Here is a 21,792-nt window from a genome sequence, read left to right as displayed (position 1 = left end):
ATTATGCAACACTGCGTTAGCTAAGTTAAAGCTCCATTTATATCGATTTTAAATTATTCTCATTGCATTTTGGAGTTTTTCTTGGTTATAAAAATGACACAATCATGGTGAAAAAAATTAAAATGTATGCATTTGCTACGCATGTGGCAAGTGGGTTTTATTGTATTTTTGTACATGTATAGCCTAAAAACAAAATTTCACACATGAAGCACATCATGTTTGATTCACAACACATTATGCCAAATTAAACATCAACCAAGAAGAAGCAATTGGAAAATAGAAAGGAAACTGAGCACCACCCACCAAGCAAATTTTGTAAAACGCACAGTATGTAGCAAAAAAATCAGACTGAAATCGTCATTAATGTTGCTCTAAATAAAGCTTACATACATACTAAAGCATGCAGTAAAGTTTTACCTCTAAAAAAACCCTGAAGAATGATCTTAGATTGAAATAATCAACTGTTTCAGAAAATTCGGAAATTGTTGATACACTAGACGAGTTAGCTCTTCAGAACAATAACACACATTCAAACACTTGAAAAATCGCCTCCATCAAACATGTCGACACTCCGGCTGCAGTCAGATGATCGCGTTGACACCTTAAAAGGGAATTTCTCGTCTACAAACACAAATAAAACTTTGGACGTCGTGATAGTGGCTTGATCTAAGAGATGACGAAGGAGATTGAAAAAAACAAGCAGAACCAGTGTCGTGCTCTCCATTAAAACAAACGCCTCGTTGCTGTGTTGTTGTGATTGATGGAGCTCTGACTCAGCGCGCGACCACAGCGTGAACGAGCCTGTGTTGTGGTCGTCTTGTGAGACACGAGAGACAAATTGAGGTGGGTGTGGGTTTTAATTCCCCTTGGTCATCACTGCATGGAGCTGCTGGATATTCACCAACACGGCAATGTGGTGCTGACGGTTGTGAAGTCGGTAATGGTGAAATAAAATCATGCCTCGAAACTGTTACTCCAATTTAGAGCCAACCTTTGACATTTGAGGACAAGCTCCAGGCCTCAGAACAATTGATCAATCTCCTCTTACTTACATCCCTTTCAATCCCCCTGTGTCCTCTGAGCCGAAGCCATTTTGTTGATGAGAGGAGACAAGTATTCTCTCCAGAGCTACCGCTAGAGAGCGGCTTTGACGTCAGCTGGCAAAAGCCGGTCCGAAGGCCTCCTCTGACTTCACTATCAGATGTGAAGAAATACTGACATAATCCAGAGTCAAGCTGTGACCCTTGTAGAGGTTTAACAGAAGGTGTTTTACAGCGGAGGACTGCTGTCCACGGTAGCGTGGTGAATTAAAAGTCAGATTATGTCATGTTTAATCTGCGGGAGGTCTTACAGGTTTATACATCTCCTCAACACACAAGTGTGCTGTTGATCTGGATTGTTTTATTAGGCTTCATTCTAATTCTGATTTCCTGTATGGCTGAGGTGTACGTTCTTACATGTTGAATATCTTCTATATAATACACTGCTGTTCAAAAGTTTGGGGTCACCTATAAAAATTGCGGGGGTTTCTATTAAAAGTCATGCTTTTATTTATCAAAAGAGTTGCAAAATTAATAGAGAATATAGTCAAGACATTGACAAGATTAGAAATAATGATTTTTATTCAAAATAAGGAACCAGCAAAACTGTTTTCAGCTGTGCTAACATAAATGCACAAGGGTTTTCAAGGGTTTTCTAATCATCCAATAGTCTTCTAACGCGATTTGCCAATGTACCATTAGAACACTGGATATGGGCCTCTATACACCTATGTACATATTCCATTAAAAACCAGACTTTTGCAGCTAGAATAGTCGTTTACCACATTAACAATGTATAGAGTGTATTTCTGATTCATTTAATGTTATATTCATTGAAAAAAGTTATTTTCCTTCAAAATAGTCTGTCTCCATCCATCCATCATCCAGCAGACTAGCCCAGGTTATATGAACGGTTAATTTGTATTATTTAATAATTTTCTGGTATCTTAGCCTTTAAAATACTTGAAAATAACAACAAAATGTCCTTAATATCTGTGGTCAACAGTTAAAACTCGGGAGAAGCAGGCTTTTAGAGCAAGGAAGTTCCCATGATGCTTTGGGGGATGTTAACAGGAAGTGCTAGCATGATGTAATCAGCTTGATTTCAAATTGGAGCTTGAATGTTTGGTGTTTCTCTCTGAAATACTTCTGAACTACTTTGATAACGACGCCATCTCAAAATGTGATCATTCTCAGGTGACGTCTGGACCTTAAACGTGTCTTTTTATTTGAGTTTTAAGTGAGTTTATGGACCTCTGTTGACGATGATTGTTTAAGCTAAATATATGTTTTCAGGCCTCTTTTAGAAGAGCTGTTGTGCTGTTTTTTTTGATGAAAATGTGACAAAGAGCAAATACCAAGTGCTACAACACAAGGTTAATGAAAGCGTGGGCGCATGTTCTGTTCCCGTGACACACTGTTTACTGCTCTTTATATCAGCACTGACGATAATGTTCTCAAAACACCAATTTACCGTGGGTCAAGGGTCAATTGTGATTATACAACACCCTCACTCACTCACACATGCTGCTTTTTTAAAGTGTCTCTCAGCAGCAGCAGGATTTGTTTCCTGCATGTGTTTTCAGAGCTGTATGGGCTTTAATGACCACAGCCACTTTGACCCTGAAGCGATAAATGGATCAAAAGATCAACGTACAAACGTCGTATCTTTAAGGATTTCTTTAAACCAAAATCTCAGACACATATGGCTCTCATAAGATTATTTTAATAAACAAAATGTATTGGATTAACATGCAGTAACTCACGGAACTAGAAAATAACATTGGAGCAGACCTCTCTGATATCAGTATGACTAACTCTGGGGGTTTTTTTACGTTTGGATCGGTTATTTCAACAGATTGAATCAAACTAATGACTTGTTTTCTGAATGCTAATTGCTCCGCTGAAGTGCACCAAGCTATCAATGACTTAACGTTGAAGCCACTTGGCATCGTATCTCCGACGGCCTGTCCCCTAAAGCTGCGGTTGAACCAGCAAAAACAGAGACAGTTGGGGCCTGGTGATATAACTTCCTGTGTGTTTGAGACGTCTGTGGTCTCTGTGATCTGGTTTAGATGGAAGCGTTCTGTCTGGATCACAGTAGGCTATGGGTTTCCTGTCCTGTCCCTTTCACCACTTTGCTATATCAGATGCAAACGGCTTCGCTTGCTTGCTTGAGGAGCCATGGATCATAATAGCCCACTTGGATCCAGTTTTTCATGCATAATAATAACAACTGGCTTGATATTGATATCTTTTTGGCTGTTTGACAAGTGGAAGTTACTACAATTCTGCCAGTATTTGTTAATATTGTAGTTTTTGGAGCAATTTAGATCTTGGAATAGTGCTGTATCGACTGATCGTCTTTCCACATTTTTATATTTTCTATCTGAATTCTGCCAAACACTATAATGTAAACAAAACTCTTGCAGATTATATATTTTTTCTCGTCGCTCCATGTCGTCTTGCTTGGCTTGGCAAATGAGCCTTTTGTTGTTTAAATGATCTGTAAGTCTTGAATTACCATTCTACAAGATGATGGATGAGGAGAATTGGGGAAGAATGACAAAAACTTAATCACAGTAATTAATCTGGAGCACTATCATTTTCCCCTAATGCTCGCGTGTGCATGCTCTGAAGTATTTGCAGTGATGTTTGCTGTATTTTGTTTCCTGCCGGTTATTAAATGTTTTATGTCTTTATCTATCATTCTCTGGTACATATTAAGTGGGAGCAGGGGCTGCAACGATGATTCGATTTATCGATTTACTGAATTAATCATGAACTAATTTGATAATTGATTAATAATCGGTTTACGCTTTCTGATTTCTCAGCTTCTTAGCTGTGAATATTGTCTGGTTTCTATACTCCGTATCACAAAGAAATCATTAAAACTGATTCATTTTGGTTCGTGGACAAAACAAGACATTTAAGAACATTATTACATCAAGGTTTGGGAAACACTCATCAACGTTTTTCAATGTTTTCTAACATTTATGGACCAAACGAGTACTCCATTAATCGATTATAGAAAATAATGGTTAGTTGCAGCCCTAAAGTTTATGTCATGGTATATGGAATAATTGATGTAAGCGCTCATAACATTTTGTGTCATTTATTCTCAGGTTGTGAAGCTTTTGAGCAACAAGCGTTCACAGGCCGTGGGAATTCTGATGTCCAGTATTCATCTTGATATGAAAGACATCCAGAATGGTGAGTGTTATTTGTAAGTAAGTGTAGTTGTTATAAACTATTCTACATTCAATATACTTCTATTTCTTGTATTCCATTTCTGGTTATCTGTTATACAAGAGTGTTGTCAAATGATGTACCATTGAAGTTACCATTGGAAGGATTGTATTGAAATTTTAAACAGATATCCGTGGTTGAATATCTGTTTATGGATGAATTATAATCACTTTTATGATCCATCTACTCATCTCTTCTTTGAGCTTCATAGTTATGGTTTTGAATAAAACATATTCAGAGCAGACATTTGTGTTTTGGGCAATAATTTGTAATATCTTTGGCCGCTTTCTTTTCCTCACCATTGGTGTAAAGCAGGAGCGATTAATATAATGAGCCAAACCGTAGGAAAACCACAGAGGCAGCTGCTGAATATCAAAAAGACAGCCGTTGACATAACAAGTGAATTATCTCTTCCATTGAACACCAAACTGAAATGGAACACTTTGTTCCATTGTTTGTTTTTTTGGGGGAATTTATGTCTTGGTTTTTTTTTTTTTGTCGTATCAAAGGTAGTTTTCCACAATCTGGACGATGACATTTATCCTCAGTTAAACCTAACCGTCTTCAGCTGAGTTAAAGTGATGGTTGGAAATATTTACTGACAAGATAAACATTGCACCTGCTCAACGTTTACCACGAGTAAGAGTATTTATTGTGAGCGCGTTTACGGCCTGAAAATCCTCTAAATCTTGCTCAAATTTATTCAGGAATGACGATGAATCTCTCCCAAACTCACAAAATAAAACATTTTATTATGTAACACCAATTTACTCCATAGATTCAGCGCACTAGAGGGTCCTATTCTTTTCTTTTTTTATGAAGAATAATTAGAAATCTCCAGGTGTGTAACTGAGCCATGAATTAACGCATATATTTTACCCAGAAAGCTACACAAACATTAAACGGTGACATCAAATTCCATTATTTCATTAAACAGTGTTCACAAGTGCTGGACCATATTTAGAGTGCTTCCTTGCTCTTTATCCGCTCAGAGCTGAGTGAGATTGACTCCATTGCTGAGGTAATTTTCCAAAACTTTAACCTCCCTGTAGTCGTTAACTTTAATCATAATTCACAGCGTTTGCGAGGCATCGGAAATGTTTTCCCTTTTGTTGCTTCCCTCTCGTCTGTGCGTCCCCGCATCCAACATCCACATCTCGCTCCTCGGTGGCTCCATGTCTCTCTCTCTCTCTGATGAGTTGTCACCATCTTGTCTAAACTGCTTTTGTTAAAGTGAAGTCATTCAGGAGACGCTGATGGGAACAGAGCGTCTTTCCTGTTTGAGTTACTCTCTGATTACTCGCCAGTCTTCGCTCATCTATGTGTCTAAACACACTTTTCTTCCAACACTCCTACGACGACGGAGGCTTTATTCCCAACATCTCATGTCTCGGTGTGTATGCGGCAGCTGGATAAGTTGCGTCAAAAAAGCAAATGTGTACCACAGAAACCATGTCTGTCTGAGTTGTACTGTACACTTGTAATGTAGTAAGTTGTGTGGGATTGTTTTAATCTGTAGGATCTCTTAAGCGTCTTGTGGACTGACTTTTATGTTTCATCCATCTCAGGTCAGAGAGGGAGGGAGGGCAAGCAAGGGCCACATCATCAGCACTTTCATTTGTCTCCTATGTTAGGACAGTATTTGCAATGGGTCTCAGTTTGCGCTGATTGGAAACTTCAATACATCATGGAGCGGAGGATCAGAAATAAATATATTTCTCATTATATGTTTATTGAGTTGATTTTTTCGGGGTTTTTGTACGTAAATATCGTCTTAAAATACTAGTTGTTTAAGAGACAAACCTCAAAATATTACACTATTATTGTTCTTCCATTCCCCAAATGATCTCATGTCCCGCAGATGTGCCAGTGCAGGTTTTAGATGATTAATAAATCCCACTACAAATTGTTCACAGAAGAAATTCATCTATTTTCTCCAAACATCCTAATTGCTCCTTTCACTGCAGTGAATCACCGTTGTTTCCTCTGAATTCTGCAATGACGACAATGACTCGTCCAGCCCCCGTCTCTTGATATCGCCGACTTAAAGGAAAACAACTTTGTGAATCACTGGTTTAGATGGTGTGTGTGTTCTCTATGACGGCCCACTTGCTCAGCGAGAAGTCAACACATCTTTTTTATTTCCCTCACAGCTGTTGTTGTTTGTTCTCAGACTTGGCCGACGCTCGGCGTGTTTCACAGGACACTTCCGTGCGGCGTCTGCTTCCTGTGAGCGTTTGGAGCACTAGTCACTGTATTAGATCGGCGGTTGCTGGCGCCACGCTGGGGTGGACTGTGGTGGTCGGTGTGCACCCAGGCTTTAAGAGGGTCTGTGTCAGAGCGATGATACGGCTTTCTCCCATGTCTTTTTACAAAAAAAACAAACAACGTCACCAATCAAAGCCACCCGCCAGATAGTAATGAATACCAAATGCTTTCTATGACAGAAAAGTGCGAGAGACAAGAAGGGGGGAGTTGAAAAGAAGGAAGTTGTTTCTTTTGGAGACGGAGTTTAGAGAGTGACAGCAAAAAATAAGGAAAGGAGGAGTGGATTTTGCCCTCAAAGTAATGTGATTTAAAGTGGTTGAAGGATTAAGGAATCATCAAAGCTTTGTCATTTCCTCTCAATCTCTTTAATTCTTCTTCTTTTAGGTTTGCCTGAGTTAAAACTGTCACATTTCATATCCTGGGCTATGAAGCAAAGTGAACATTATATACCCAGTCCATTCCTCCAAGCTCCTTTATCCACTTTGACACTATAGTTTCTCCCCTCAGAACCTCAACACCAAATCAGCAGATCAAAACAGCGTGAGTCATTTTGGACACCCACAGCACGGTGAAATATATATATATAGGTGTCGAGTGCTTCACTGGGTGACTTTGCGTACAGCAACACCTCAGCCTCAACACCGCAGACCCCGGGGCTCTGTTTGTCTTTAAACATTTACTTTCAAAGGATTAATGCTCACGGGCGCCAGGTCCTCGCGCCGAGACAAAAAGGCGACACCAGGAATTCAAACACAGGAGTTCAAACACAGATCTTTGTACCTTTGACAGATTTCTAAGACCTTCATATTTATGTTTTAGTTTGTGCCCCCCCCTTGCATGCTATCACGATGAGAGCTGATAACTCTGTAACTCGCAGCATACGGCGCACGGCGCTGTGTGCCGAGCGTTGCGGGGGAAATGTTGTCTTTGTTTCAGGGATAAGAGAAGTGTTTAAGGATTGTTGTTATTCCTTATCTAGAGGTTATGAGAGTGACGGCCTATTTGTGCAGGGTTGATTTCTGACTTGTTAACAGTGTCCCGTGAAGGTAGCAGAGAAATGTCACGACTTGTTTTAGTGTTCACATTAACAATAACCATGTCATCCTCTCCTTCCGTCCACAGCCGTCCTAAATATGGACAACGCTGTCGTCGATCTGGAGACTCTGCAAGCCCTTTATGAAAATGTGAGTTTTAAGAGCTTGATTTAATGCTTACAACAGTAACAGTGAGTGTGTGTTTTTTTTGTTTATTGTCTGCAGCTCTTTTGACTTTTAAGGCAGGACGATGAAGTCCAATGTGAACAATGGTTTCAGTGAAGTCAGTGAAAAGACAATATCCCCAAGCAGAAAGTGGTATCAGCACATTCCTGCCAATGCTGAATCATATAAATACAAAATATTGAGCAACAAGTCAACTACAATTATTAGACAAAGTGAGACGACTGACAGCTCAGGCTGATCCTAACTGCTGATTTCAGCCTGGGAAAACCTTAGTCTCTCCCCCCGCCCCTTTGTGGTTAGCAGTAAAAGTATTATTTGGAGCAGTTTTTTGTTTTTTTTCTTGGATAATTTATGGTTACCCATTTCATGCCATTTATGAATAACAGGCAATTATTTTATTATAAAATGAAACCTAAGACGCCTCAACAAGTTGTGATATCAACAAATGGCAAAGAGGGATCGCTCATCAGCTGTTACAGTTGTTTTGTTTGGCGCTGGGCTGAGGGTGAACCGCAAAACATCAACTGCTATCCATCAAACGTTACCTCCGAGATTAGCAAGCAAAGTTAAACATACTTAAATACAGTGTAGGCAGGGAAATATCTGCCTTTTCAATAATGTCGGTTCACTGAGCCACTCTGCTGTGAACATCTCTCTCTCTATATGGACGTCTGCCTCAATTTTCCACTTGAAAGAGTGAACTCGGGGAAGTGTGCATTAGATACCAAAGCAAACAGGCAAGCCCCAAACCGTACTGGTATGTGTGCTGTTTGGCAGCAGAGTCGGTCTTACATAGGTCTGTGTGCTGGTCTACAAGGGCACAGAGTCTTTTACACTGTAAACAAGACTTATTTTCTTTTTTTTTTCACCCTCATTGGATCTGATTGACTCCATTTTTAAATGATCCACGAGCAGAGGGAATGGTAGTTGAAAAATGTCAGTATTTGTGATGATGTGAGGTTTTTTTTGCACAGAGCTTTTTGCCAAGTAAAAAATGACCACATTGTATTATATGAAATTAGCATAAAAAAGAATGATGGAGCTGTCATCACTGTTTTCAAGTCTGTCTCCATTTTGGCTGTGAAGGCCTCCTTTATAGTAAATACATATTCATCAACCTTCACTGATAGAAACTCTGCCCCGCCTAGTGGAAGCACTTCAGGGCCCCGTCTCTGAGGCCAGGTCAGTAAATAATGGAACATGAAAACAGGCATGTTTTCCACATTTCAACTGTGATACAGTTTTAAGATGCTGTGAAATTCCTCTGAATTGCTTTTTGGCACAACTACACAGGAGCAGCCCGGACCTTTGGCTGCTAGAGGCATATTAATAATGTTGATCATGGGAATGAGACTGGGGCTTGAGACAAGCTGCAGTTATGAACCGATGTGTCATAACTGAGGATCAAAAGTCCTCTAACCTCTCCACTCACCCCAAAAACTTCAAGCACTCTCACTCTCTTTCCTTCTCCCCCTTATGGCCTGAGGCGATGTGATTGGGTTGAGGAGCCAAATTGTTTCTCTTTTGTATTGCGAGACTCCATCCTGTCTGTGGGTCTCCAGCCCCCTAAACCACAGCTGGCAGCACAGTCAGCCTGTCTTGAGGAATGCAAGGGGCTTCTAATGGTTACACCCTCACTCACTGTGCGAGGAGCTCGATCACACACATGCTCTCGCTCCCTCGCTCATACACAAACATGCTCGCAAACAAACAAATGCGCACATTTTGAGATGAGCGCAGATGAGCGGCGGGGCCGAGTTGCTGGATCGTAGCCACTTCTGCTCTTTGAACAATAAGCCACAGCCATTAAAGGGGGTCACAGTGATAGTGGGACACCACTCTCCCTCCCCTCTAATATCACAAGCTATAATCTGGGCCCAGACTGCTTGTCTGAAGTCGACTCTTTTCAGCTGACAGTAGCTAAATGTCACAGAGGTCATTTGGAGTGAACCTCCCCTCTCTATGAGTTTTCAACTCTTACAAAACATCACCTGATACTTTCTCTTGCCTCATGTGAAGTCTAAATATGTATTACATTTTTATTACATGATGCAATTCATCATGTAGAGGGGATATACTTTGGCAGCGCAGCGTACAAAGAAAGTCATAAATGGTGTTTCGTTGAAAATTGACTGACATAAATAGTGATTAAGCCCTGGCTGGCTCTGCCCCGCACTAGAAACACGGCTAATGAATACCACTTGGCTACCGCTAGAGTTCTGGCATCACAAAATATCATCCTACTTTCCTTTGCATTCGATATTCCACATGGGACTGTATTTCTCATGCTAACAACCGCTGCAACATGCCCTAGCAATTCAAAGATCACACGCTAATGCCTACTTGTCCCCAATTACACCAAACACTGCTGGGCTCTGCTGCTGCCCTTTGAAATGGATCTGCTTTGTGTTAAATATATTTACACTTGAAAACATCTCAAGAGAAGGCGAGGGAGAGCTTGCCTCCATCGACAGAAGGCGGCAGTGTGTAGAATACTAATCGGGCCCTCGGCGCGTTTGATGCTCGTGTTTGATCTTTTGCAAGGATCCATGGCGAGGCAAAAACCCGAGAGAGAAGGATGGAGAGAAACAGAGGGAAAGACCAGGCTACTCAGACTCAGACTTAGGGGGTCTACGGTCTCTGGAGGGACTGAGAGAGAGAGAGAGAGAGAGAGAGAGAGAGAGAGAGGGTTTACATTCTCTTCCTGGGGATGGTTTTATTGTTTTGCCCGTCTGCGTCAGACACATTAACATCTATTGTCTTTGCCTCTTGTGAAACGCAGGGGCATTTCTGGCCTGTTTTTCTTTTGTAAACCACCTTGTATAAAACTGTGGTCCAGAGTATGACAGCAGCATAATGGTGAGGAATGCAGTTTGGGTAAAAGCAACTCTTTAACTTTTAGGAAAACTTGCACTCTGCTATAGGCTGGCATAAGGTACGAGTTAGAGTTCAAGATGTTGCAGTGGGACAACTCATTTGTCATCGTCCAGTTGATTGAGTGTTCTGCTGCTGCTGTTGATCATGGAGTCAATCCAGTAAGACACTTAAGAGTGAGAGGCCTTCCATCACACACACAGACAAACAACTATCGACACCAACAGTTAATTGGAGACTCTAAATCGAGCCTTTTTTGCAGAGAGAGAGAAGTGGCTGTAAATTGATCAATAATTAACTTCTCATGTCATTGTCTTCATCAAAAACTAATATCTGGGTGTATAGATTTTGCTCTGTACCAGACAAAAACTCACCAATGACAACAAATCGAGATTTTTTGGGTTGTCGGTTGACGGCAGTTGTCACAATCATGCGACTAAAGATAGCCTGCAAAGATTTTCTGACAGTGTCAGAAATGTACTCGCTGTGTGTGGTGCTATGACCAATGTCTAGTGACTACCCAACAAAATTGCAACACATAAGATTATTATTATTCACCATGGAGGCAAAACTGGGTCCACATTGGTTGGATTTCTTTTCTCTACCCACAAAACAAGACTGATTGCCAGGAGTGAATGCTGACGACCAACTTGTCAAGTCCAAAGTAACTTGTATTGATTAAATAAGTATCATTATCGTACTAGAATGGCATACGAAAAGCTTTAATTTATCCTGATAATCAGGTCCTGTGTTTGTTTACACTTTGATTGATTGAGTCTTTATAAGGGCAGGTGCATTGGGTTCACCAATCACGTATGGGTGATGGGGAAATTGCAAGTTTTTTTACCGCTATATACATTTAATCACTAGTTTTTTTCACCTTGAAACAAATCAATAAACCAAGGGAATTCAACCAAAATACTAAGTTTTTCTTGGACATCCATTCATTGAAGAGCGTTAAAACAGTGTGATTTGTAATGATGTTTCAAGACTGTTGAAATCTGTATGATGCATCATGTTTTTCTGGACGACCCTAACCGTGTGTGACTCTTAATGATAGAAATCACATCTTGTATACTGCATGGTTTTCATATCTGCATCTTTATTGGACAGAGGGCTCAAGGTGATGAGATGGACGGCATTAAAAAGCATTTGAAAGCCTCCAAGGACAAAGAGGACGCGAAGCAGCTGGACAAGCCTGAACAGTAAGAGACCTATATTCTAAAGCTAATTCATAACACAAGAGCGGTGTCAATAAACCCGATGTGTCGTGGTGATCGTGTCCCTTCCGTCAGGTTTCTGTTCCAGTTGTCACAGATCCCCAACTTCTCCGAGCGAGTGTTCTGCATCCTGTTTCAGTCGACTTTCCACGAGTGCGTCACTTCAGTCCAGCGCAAAGTAGAAATCCTCCAGAGAATATGCAAGGTGGCCTTTCTCGTTTAATTGTTTTTGCCTGTTCTGTTAATTTAAACGCACATTTATCGTCTCTCATTTTTTGTGTGTGTGTGTGTGTGTGTGTGTGTGTGTGTGTGTGTCAGATTCTCCAGAGTAGTAAGTGTGTGTTGCAGGTGCTTGGCCTGGTGCTGGCCTTTGGCAACTACATGAACGGTGGGAATCGCTCTCGGGGGCAGGCCGACGGCTTCTCCTTGGACATTCTGCCAAAGCTTAAGGACGTTAAGAGCAGTGTGAGTGTTACAGTGTGAGTCTGTGCAGACAAACATCGCCTACACCAACAGACGCACGACCGTTCAAAAGTTTGGGGTCTCTTAGAAATGTCCTAATTTTTTAAGGAAAAGCACTTTTTTTTTCAATGAATATAACATTAAATGAATTAGAAATACACTCTATACATTGTTAATGTGGTAAACGAGAGGCCCATTTCCAGTGTACATTGTGTTTGCTAATAGCGTTAGAAGGCTATTGGATGATTAGAAAACCCTTGTGCAATAGCACAGCTGAAAACAGTTTTGCTGCTTCTTTGACGAAAAGCAAAACTTTGAAGGCCCAAATTAAACATTATTTCTAATCTTGTCAATGTCTTGACCATATTTTCTATTCATTTCGCAACTCTTTTGATGCATGAAAGTGTGACTTTTAATGGAAAACACCAAAAAAATTGTATAAGTGACCCCAAACTTTTGAACGGCAGTGTAGAGCAGACACTAAAGCAAACAGGAAAACGTGTGTGTGAATTTGTGTGAAATAAGGAAACGAGTAGAGCTTATGTGCGACCACATCATTTAATTCTGAAATGGAGAGTTATTACTCGAGTAAATATGTGATGAACTAAGAGTCCAAGAGTTGAAAGAGACCTTTGCTGCTGCCAAACATGTAAACCATAGCTGTGCAGATTTAGAGGAGAGGCCATTCTGTTTACTGTTCTTATTCAATATTACAACCGGCTCCGTGTACCCTTGGCACTGCCATATAAGGGCACGGTGGTTTGAGTTTTTGTGGTGGTGGTGGAGTAAGTAAGGTATCCATAAAGAACATCAAACTCTCCACCAACTCCTTGAGTTATGACAGCCAGCCCAGCACTGTTGTGTTTTGTTGTATTGCTTCACAATGTCATGATTTATCCCCGACTTCTAAGACCGCTGCTCTTATTCTTGTTTTCCCTGTACAAATTAAAACGTTCTGCTCCGAAATGATTAAATTAATAAATAAAGAGGTTTGGGTTTATTTATTTGGCCCTTTTTCTGTCTTTCAGGATAACTCCCAGAGTCTTTTGTCCTACATTGTTGCTTACTATCTAAGGCACTTTGATGAGGTATGTTTTGGTTCCTGTTTATTTGAATCGCTTTTTTGTTTCACTCTGATTTGCTTAGAAATCCTTCCAGAGCTCTCTTTTCATCTCCTCCCTTGCCAGAGGATACCATGGCTTATCCTCTATCAAATTATTTATTTTTCCTTTCCTCATCTACAGCAGAAACAAATCTCCGTCCCTCTGTTGCTCTCTTTTAATTCTCTTTCTGTCTTTCACTCTTCTTCTCCCGCACTCTCCCTCTGCCGTGGTCTGGCTTCATTCAAACCTGCAGCCTGTTCATTTGGCACCGCATCCAAAGGAGTGCTAGTGTAAATAATTAGGTTCTCCAGATGAGATGAACTCAGAGTGCTGCCTGCCAAAATCAACCTGCATGACATGACCATAGCACTCGTAATGGCCTTGTAGTAACGCTGATGGAGATAATTGCACTGAAGCTTAATGGTCATTTCTGCTGGAGTTTCACTCATGTCTTATCTGGGATGTTTGGACGGACTAATAAGTGCACATAGACATTCGTTTCAATCTGGCCTGGTGTGTAAAGTATATACTAAAGAGGCCCGCTCTCATTTGAGGACGATTGACTTTGACGTTGGTGCGCTTGTGCATGAACGTATTGTGTGTTGTGTGTCTTTTACCAGGACGCTGGCAGAGAGACATCTGTCTACCCTCTGCCCGAGCCCCAGGACCTATTTCAGGCCTCCCAGATGAAGTTTGAGGACTTTCAAAGAGATTTGCGCAAGATGAGGAAAGATCTTAATGGTATGGCTTCTCAACTTAAACCCTGCATGTTTTCTTGTCTTTAAAACACACACCCAAAATCTTGAATTTATATACACTACTGTTCAAAAGTTTTTTTGTGTTTTCCATTAAAAGTCACACTTTTATTCATCGAAAGAGTTGCAAAATGGATAGAAAATATAGTCAAGATATTGACTGTGCTAACTTAGCTGTGCTAACATAATTGCACAAAGGTTTTTTAATCATCCAATAGCCTTCTAATGCGATTAGCAAACACAGTGTACCATTAGAACACTGGAAATTGGCCTCTATACACCTATGTGCATATTCCATTAAAAACCAGACGTTTGCAGCTAGAATAGTCGTTTACCACATTAACAATGTATAGAGTGCGTTTATGATTCATTTAATGTTATATTCATTGAAAAAAAGTGCTTTTCCTTCAAAAATAAGGACATTTCTAAGTGACCCCAAACTTTTGAATGGTAGTGTATTTAAAACGAGGCAGTAAATTGACCTGGTGTCGTATCACGTTTAAAATGCCATCACGCGGAAATTTATGTGGCGCTCACATAAGTGCAGTTGATGCAAAGGTTGCTCAAATTCCCTCAATGTCCATGCAGCGAAAAAACAAACTTGAATAATGTCTTCCTTGGGCCTCGGCCTCCATCTCCCAAAAATATCATCAAAATCCATCCATCACTCTCTGAGTTATGCCTCTCGCAATCAGACAAAGGCAGCCAAAAACTGAACCTCTTTGGCGGCGGTAATAAATTTTGCATTAATCCACGCACATTTCTTTCGTAGAATGGAAAATACTATCACTTACCTGACCGGCTATGGAAATGTGTGGACGGTAGAGGCGGGTCAGCGCGGAGATAGCATCTGTTTGCCGTACAGACGAGCTAACCAGAAGCAGATGTGACTCGTCAGATGTAGACTCCTGTAGGACCTGGTGTGCCTTTACTGTCCTCATGAAAGAGAGATCAAAATATAGAGGGGCAAGGTCAAGGAACTTCCACTACCTTTGTGCGCTATCAAAGGTTCATCAGCGTTCCACTAAACCCTGAGGACGCTCTCTCAAGCTCCAAACCACTTCACTCACCCTGAAAGCCCAAAACTTTTTTTTTTTGCACACAATTATCAGAATTTCAATGTTTTCCTGCATGTCTTTGTGCATGTCGTGCGTCATCATTTTGCCCAGAGGGTGAGCCTAAATGAACTGATTTGGTTAATGGCTGACTCTTTGACTATTCTATATTAATTAATTCATTCATGCACCAGTTCCTGAACTGATGTGTGTGTGTGTGTGTGTGTGTGTGCTTTATCTGTTGCATAACTTCTCCATGATAATACACTTCCTACTCAGGCAGCTTAAAGTAGCCACCATTAATATTCAGTAAACCTTTATCATCGGCACTGACCTTGGAGGAAAACAAATGAAATATTAAACATTTTCGTAGCGGCGACTTCCATTTTTACCGTGTTTTCCATTCGCGTAATCTCCCGGTGAAATCAAACCACAACAAAACGAGTCGCAGGATGAAATTGTTACTTTTCATCCATTTTCTACTGCTTTATCCTCCACAGGAAGGTCGCGGGGGGTGCTCTGCCAATCTCAGCTGACATAGTGTGATAGACGGGGTCAAACAACCATTCACTCTCACACCTACAGTCAATTTAGAGTGTCCAATTTACCTAATCCCCATATAGGATGTTTTTTTGATTGCACACACGGGGAGAGCATGCAAACCATGCAGAAAGGCCTTTGGTCCAACCGAGGCTCGAACCTGGGTTATTGTTGCTGCAAAGGCAAGAGCGCTAACCACTACGCCAACCGCGTGACCCGTTACTTTTCCTTCAACATTAAAAGGGGCTTTTAAAAATGTCGACAGAGAGGATGTGCATATCGTGACCTCAGGATGTAAGTGTGGCAATTGGATTACGCCTGACAGCCTAAACTGAGCTGTTGAGTGAAAGCGAGTCCTAATGAATGAGTCAGTTGGGAAATAACTCCCCTTTCATTACTCCGTCTCAGGTCACACTGCACTCAGAACACTTTGGGGAAGGATTGAGGTGCCAACAGGTGGTTAAAAAAAACCAACAGTGTATTTTTTTGCAGGCATGTACATGCGTATGTGTGCACGCAGCTCCATCGACAATTCCCCAAACCTGGTCTGTTCTCTATCATGTTTTATGTATCTTTGCTGCTAAACCAATTAGGCGCCTCATCCGTGTTTTGCCAAATATTGTCTTTCCTCTGCCATAATGATTCTTGAGGCTGTTCATTATTTGCAATTCATAAAGATGGAGTTGCTCGCGGGGGGAAAAAAAACTGGACTTGCGTCTGCTCTGACCACAGCGGCAGTGGCACATGCTGTCCCTACATAAATACATCATCACATGCTATACCTGCAGAGCTCTTCATTACTCGCAGAGCCAGCTGAGCGCTCTAGCAGACGTCGGCTTCGATGACAGTTCCCAGAGGGAGCTTCCAATCGGTAGGCGGTGCAGAAATGGCCTTGGCTGGCCTAAAGGACATCAGCGAGCGGTGCAGTGGAGAGAGAGAGAGAGAGAGCTGTGTACCTTTTAGGTTGAAGCACCATATGGTCTACAAATTACCATTTGCCTATTCCCAACCTTCCTGTTCCCTCAAGCATCTCATGGCCTCTGCACCTCTCAGGCCTTGAGCTGAGTTTGTGTATCTGTTGCGTTTGCAGATCGTGCGTGACGTTAAGTTTCTCCCGGGATCACCGCGCAGGCCTCTGTCCGTTCCAGAATGGTGCCTTATTAGTCATCATGGGTCATTATTTCTTAACTGACACTTATTCAACAGGAATTTATCAAAGCACGCTCGAGCAGGGTGAAGTGCACTGTGTGTGTGTGTGTGTGTGTTTTCTTTCTTTTTCATTACAACAGAAACTCTGGATAGGATATTATTGCTCTATTGCTCTGACAGACTTTTTCCCCCATCTCATCATGATCATCTCTCGTTTCAGCATGCTCAGCTGAAACTGAGAAAGTTTGCAAATTGTCCTCTGAAGAGAACCTGCAGCCCTTTAAGGACAAGATGGACACCTTTATTTGCCAAGGTAAGCCCCGATTTCCCCCAGATGAAGTGAAAGTAATGTTTTGTTGACAGTTTGAACTGTCCAAATGTCCAGAATGTAAGAAATATGGTGGGTCTATGAATAGAAATTGAATGCAAAATAAAAGGCTGACACTTAAGATTAGGGAACACATATCTACCATTAACTAGGTGCTCACTAACATGCATACAAGTAGAATACTAGCCCTTTATTAGTAAATATTAAGCACGTACGCTACCATTCAAAAGTTTGGGGTCACCTATACAATTTTTGTGCTTTCCATTAAAAGTCACACTTTTATTCATCAAAAGAGTTGCAAAATGAATAGAAAATATGGACAAGACATTGACAAGATTAGAAATAATGATTTTTATTCCAAATAATATGTTTGCCCTTTCGTCAAAGAACCAGCAAAACTGTTTTCAGCTGTGCTAACATAATTGCACAAGGGTTTTCAAGAGTTTTCTAATTATCCAATAGTCTTCTAACGCCATTAGCAAACACAATGTACCAATGGAACACTGGAAATGGGCCTCTATACACCTATGTACATATTCCATTAAAAACCAGACGTTTGCAGCTAGAATAGTCGTTTAGCACATTAACAATGTATAGAGTGTGTTTCTGATTCATTTAATGTAATATTCATTGGGAAAAAAAGTGCTTTCTAAGTGACCCCAAACTTTTGAACATAAGGTTATGTAGAATAAGGTGTTAATATGTGCTTAATGATTACTAATAAAGGGATAGTATGCTACTGATATATGTTAGTAAGCACCTAGTTAATGGTGAATATGTGTTGCCAATAAAAGTGTGATTGATTATTTGCAAAAGGTATTGAATTTGCTGCACTATGCAACTCCACCACTCGATGCCACTAAACCCTACACACTGGTTCGATAGATAGATAGATAGATAGATAGATAGATAGATAGATAGATAGATAGATAGATAGATAGATAGATAGATAGATAGATAGATAGATAGATACGTTATTGATCCTACTTTTAAAAGATCTTTCTCTTTGTGTGCTGGTTTGACCCTGGAATATCTAAGCTGAACATTCCTCTGTGATGTAGCTCCTCCATGTCTGCAGACACATTTCCAGGTCTGTTTTGTGCTGTTTTCTTGTTGATAGACGCACACGAGGGTTCACTCAGTGTTGTTTCCATAGGGACGTGTGTTTATTCCAGTGCTGTGCTGAATAACTCACAGCTATTGTTTCGGGGGGGGTTTACTGATCTTTCTATGATGGATTGTGACTGCTCTTGGTAGCTGTGCTGTTTGTCTCGATCTCTGCACCTTTTTCGTAAACCAGAATATGTCTCACTTTGCCACAAAGGAACATTAAGGAAAGTGGAAGGTGAACCTGTCGTGCAGCCTGTTAAATTGACTGCAGAGGACAGAGCTGGATGCCTGAGAGGCTGAAACTGAACTGACTTGTTCAGCACATGATCCCTTTTGTTTAGTATTTTGGACATCATGAAATGTTTTTGTGGTGAATTTTGCCATTATTTTCTATTGCTTTTCCCTCCCCTCAGATTCTGTCCTTTTTATTTTTCCAGCCATGCTGACGTCACTGCGCTCCTATTAGGAAATTCTTCACTGAGTGGTGTTTATTGAGAGGCCAGTTTAAAAAAAAAAACAAGGAAGATTCTAAATTGATCATAAATTAGGAGCACACTTTTCCTCGACGAGGCTAACGACTAATGAGTCAAGTTTTTTTTTTTGTTTTTTTTTTCAAAGTGTCATGGAACAAATTGTGCCCAGCCGGCGTGGGCTTACAAAAGACTACAAAGCATAACGGAAAACAGGTGCAGCAGCAAATAAACATCCTAGCAAACATAAACTGCTTTACTGAGTTGTGTTGGAAGGCATTTAATACAAATAAAAAATGCTTTCGTCGGACCTCATTACATACATTTTCAAGCTGCTCGGTCATCCCCAGTTTTCAGCTGTAGGCGACGACCTTCTTTATTTTTATTTTATGAAAAATAAGATCATGGATCAGTGGACAAACCACAAAAAAGGTGCATTTAATTTTCATATTTTCCTCTGAAAACGCAGTGAAAGCATCCGGTTTCTCCTGCCAAAGCAAAGAAACCACATCTCGCCATGTTCTTGATATTAGTATGGAAAATGTATGCGTCCACCACCACATGTCATACACGCATGCTTTTATCCCCACGATCTGACAACAACAACATCGTGTGGGTCCTCCTCCTCCTCCTCATGTAAAGACTCGATTTTGCTTGTTTTAACAAAATGAGCCCAATGCCGTTCTCTGCGTCGCTTTGGCTTTGACCCTCGCTACGTTCACTTAACTGTGTCCAATCTGTCTGAAGGACCCGGCTCACAGGCCTCTCACCAACTGCTTTTGTATTCAAATGAGAGCATAATATATAGCATATGTTCCTCCGTGGTAATGCTCACTGTCCATTTTTAAGAAAGTCTGCAGATGAAAGCATGTCTCCCATTTCCACCTCTCCCCCTCCGCCCTCTTTGCCTTCTCTCTGTGTGTTTGGGAGCTCTCTCTTTGATGCAAATGACAAGGTTTTTTTTCTCTCTCTCTCTCTCCTTCTTCTGTGAGCACAATGTAAGCACCGTAATGTGGACATGTGACTTAGTCGGCTCCAGACAAGATTCTTGGGGTTCCTCCACTGCTGTGGTGGAAAAAAAAAGAACAACAGCCAAATGTCTTATTTTTGTTATTTTTGTAATTTCAAAAAAACCCTGAGGTTAAACTGTTGCTGGCTCCACAGTTTAAGCCACTTTTGTTTATTTTCTGACCATGAAACTAACCACAGAATAACAGTGGGAGCGGACTTGTTGGAGCTCGGCTGTTTGGTCTAGCTCAATTTTCCCCACTCGCTTCACAAATTCTCATGCATGCAGACCTTTTGATGGAGTCACTGTGACTTGCAAGCAACACCGGCCATGTGATAATCTGTTTCTGATGGACATTAAGATTAGTAAGACTTGTCAAACCCACCTCCTGTTTTTACCAACCACTCTGCTGCTGCTGCTTTGACATCATCGTCATGTAGGCCACTGGTTCTCAACCCTTTTGTCTCTGAAGCCTCACACACAAGGGGAAAATGCTTAATCATTAACTTTTATGTGCAAAAAATAAACATCAGTTTGAGGTTTTTTTTGTTCCTACTCTCACAGTGTATGTAGATGCATGTTATAATGGCAAAAACACATCAAATGGAAACAGAAATACCATTTAACAAAGTCTATTTTTGTGAGAACCAAACTTTAAACTGAAACATGCACACACACCTGTTTACATAAGAAATAAATATAGATTTTCAGACATCCTGATGCGGTAAATGTCACAAAGGTTCAGAGGTCACAGAGGTGTTGTTAATCTTACAATCTTAGGCCAGACAAAGCTCTGCTCCCCCCCTGAGATCGCTGGCGCCCCCCTGAGGGGGGCCTTGGAAACCATGGATTAATAATCTCACAATAAACTTAATTTAAACTTGAACAAATGGACTTTTAAAACATCGAACCAAGTAATGACAACACAAGGGTCTTAAGATACAAATATTTGCATTAATTTCTTTTGGATATGATGTTAAAGGTCCTGAATGTAAGAATTAGTGACATTTAAAGGGCCACTTCACCCAAAATTCCATGAGATAAATATGTTATTCGATCATCAGACAGTGGATCTGAGATCGATGTCTCATTCCCACAACAACACAGGATGTTGGGATTGGAAAAAAAGAAATAAAATTGACGCCAATAAAAAGCCCTGCACTGCTCTTCACTATGTTTCTGTCAATCATAACACATTTACTTAAGTATAAGATCTGAAAAATAGTAAATGAATAAATAAAAAACTGGTCAAATTTAATCCAAATCCAACCCTGCAGCGTCACAATGATTTTAAGTGTATTCTTTTATATTCTTCTTTAATAGTGCGACAAAATAAAAGGCTCATTACAAAAACTACAAAGGTTTAAGTTTTCTATTTTAAAGCCATTATACTCTTATACACAAATACTCATGGGGAGTAGAGTCATTTTCTGCCAATAAACCCTGGACCTTTAAGTCATCTTGCCCTGTAGCACCACATGATGTTCATGTCTTGACAATAGGAAACCAGATGGCAACTTACTGAATTCATACTGCAATGGAATTTCTGTTCAATATTCCTAAAAATAGATGTTTCTTTTGGTCAATGCGATGTCGTCCAGCTCCGTGTCACACTCAGCAGAATCTTGAAACCTCTTTGCTTGAAGGATGGAACACAGTCCGGTATTAAGATGCTTTTAGGACGCTCCATCCGTCCACGTTATTTACCGATATGTCAACGTTTATTGATGAGCCGTCAGCGCGGAAAGACACAATCGAGGGCTTACGGAGTGATTTAGAGGAGTGGAGTGGACGATAAAGCATAGTGCCGGTCTCAGCGGGTTCGCCTGCGATCTTTAGATGTGGCTCTGGCTTCAATTACACGTAGCAACCAGATATTCCCAACATAAGAGCACAACACAGGTTTGTGTGCCAGGAAAGATTCCCCCGTCCCATCGACA

General features: G+C 40.8%; 1 protein-coding gene across 1 annotated transcript in view; it reads left to right on the top strand.

Annotated features, from left to right (window-relative positions):
- The window catches only part of LOC310934247 (uncharacterized protein), a gene marked incomplete at both ends in the record, with an annotated part of 38,019 nt that overhangs the window by 12,450 nt on the left and 3,777 nt on the right, over nt 1-21,792 (top strand). The window contains 8 exons of the mRNA XM_083897940.1: nt 4,166-4,253; nt 7,680-7,741; nt 11,765-11,856; nt 11,947-12,076; nt 12,190-12,336; nt 13,362-13,421; nt 14,057-14,177; nt 17,156-17,248. Of these exons, the coding sequence (XP_083754066.1) occupies nt 4,166-4,253; nt 7,680-7,741; nt 11,765-11,856; nt 11,947-12,076; nt 12,190-12,336; nt 13,362-13,421; nt 14,057-14,177; nt 17,156-17,248 (793 nt within the window). The remainder of the gene's footprint in view (nt 1-4,165; nt 4,254-7,679; nt 7,742-11,764; nt 11,857-11,946; nt 12,077-12,189; nt 12,337-13,361; nt 13,422-14,056; nt 14,178-17,155; nt 17,249-21,792) is intronic.

Source organism: Microchirus variegatus (assembly GCF_963457635.1).
Source record: "Microchirus variegatus genome assembly, chromosome: 11".
Taxonomy (NCBI): domain Eukaryota; kingdom Metazoa; phylum Chordata; class Actinopteri; order Pleuronectiformes; family Soleidae; genus Microchirus; species Microchirus variegatus.
This window is presented reverse-complemented; position numbering and strand designations above follow the sequence as displayed.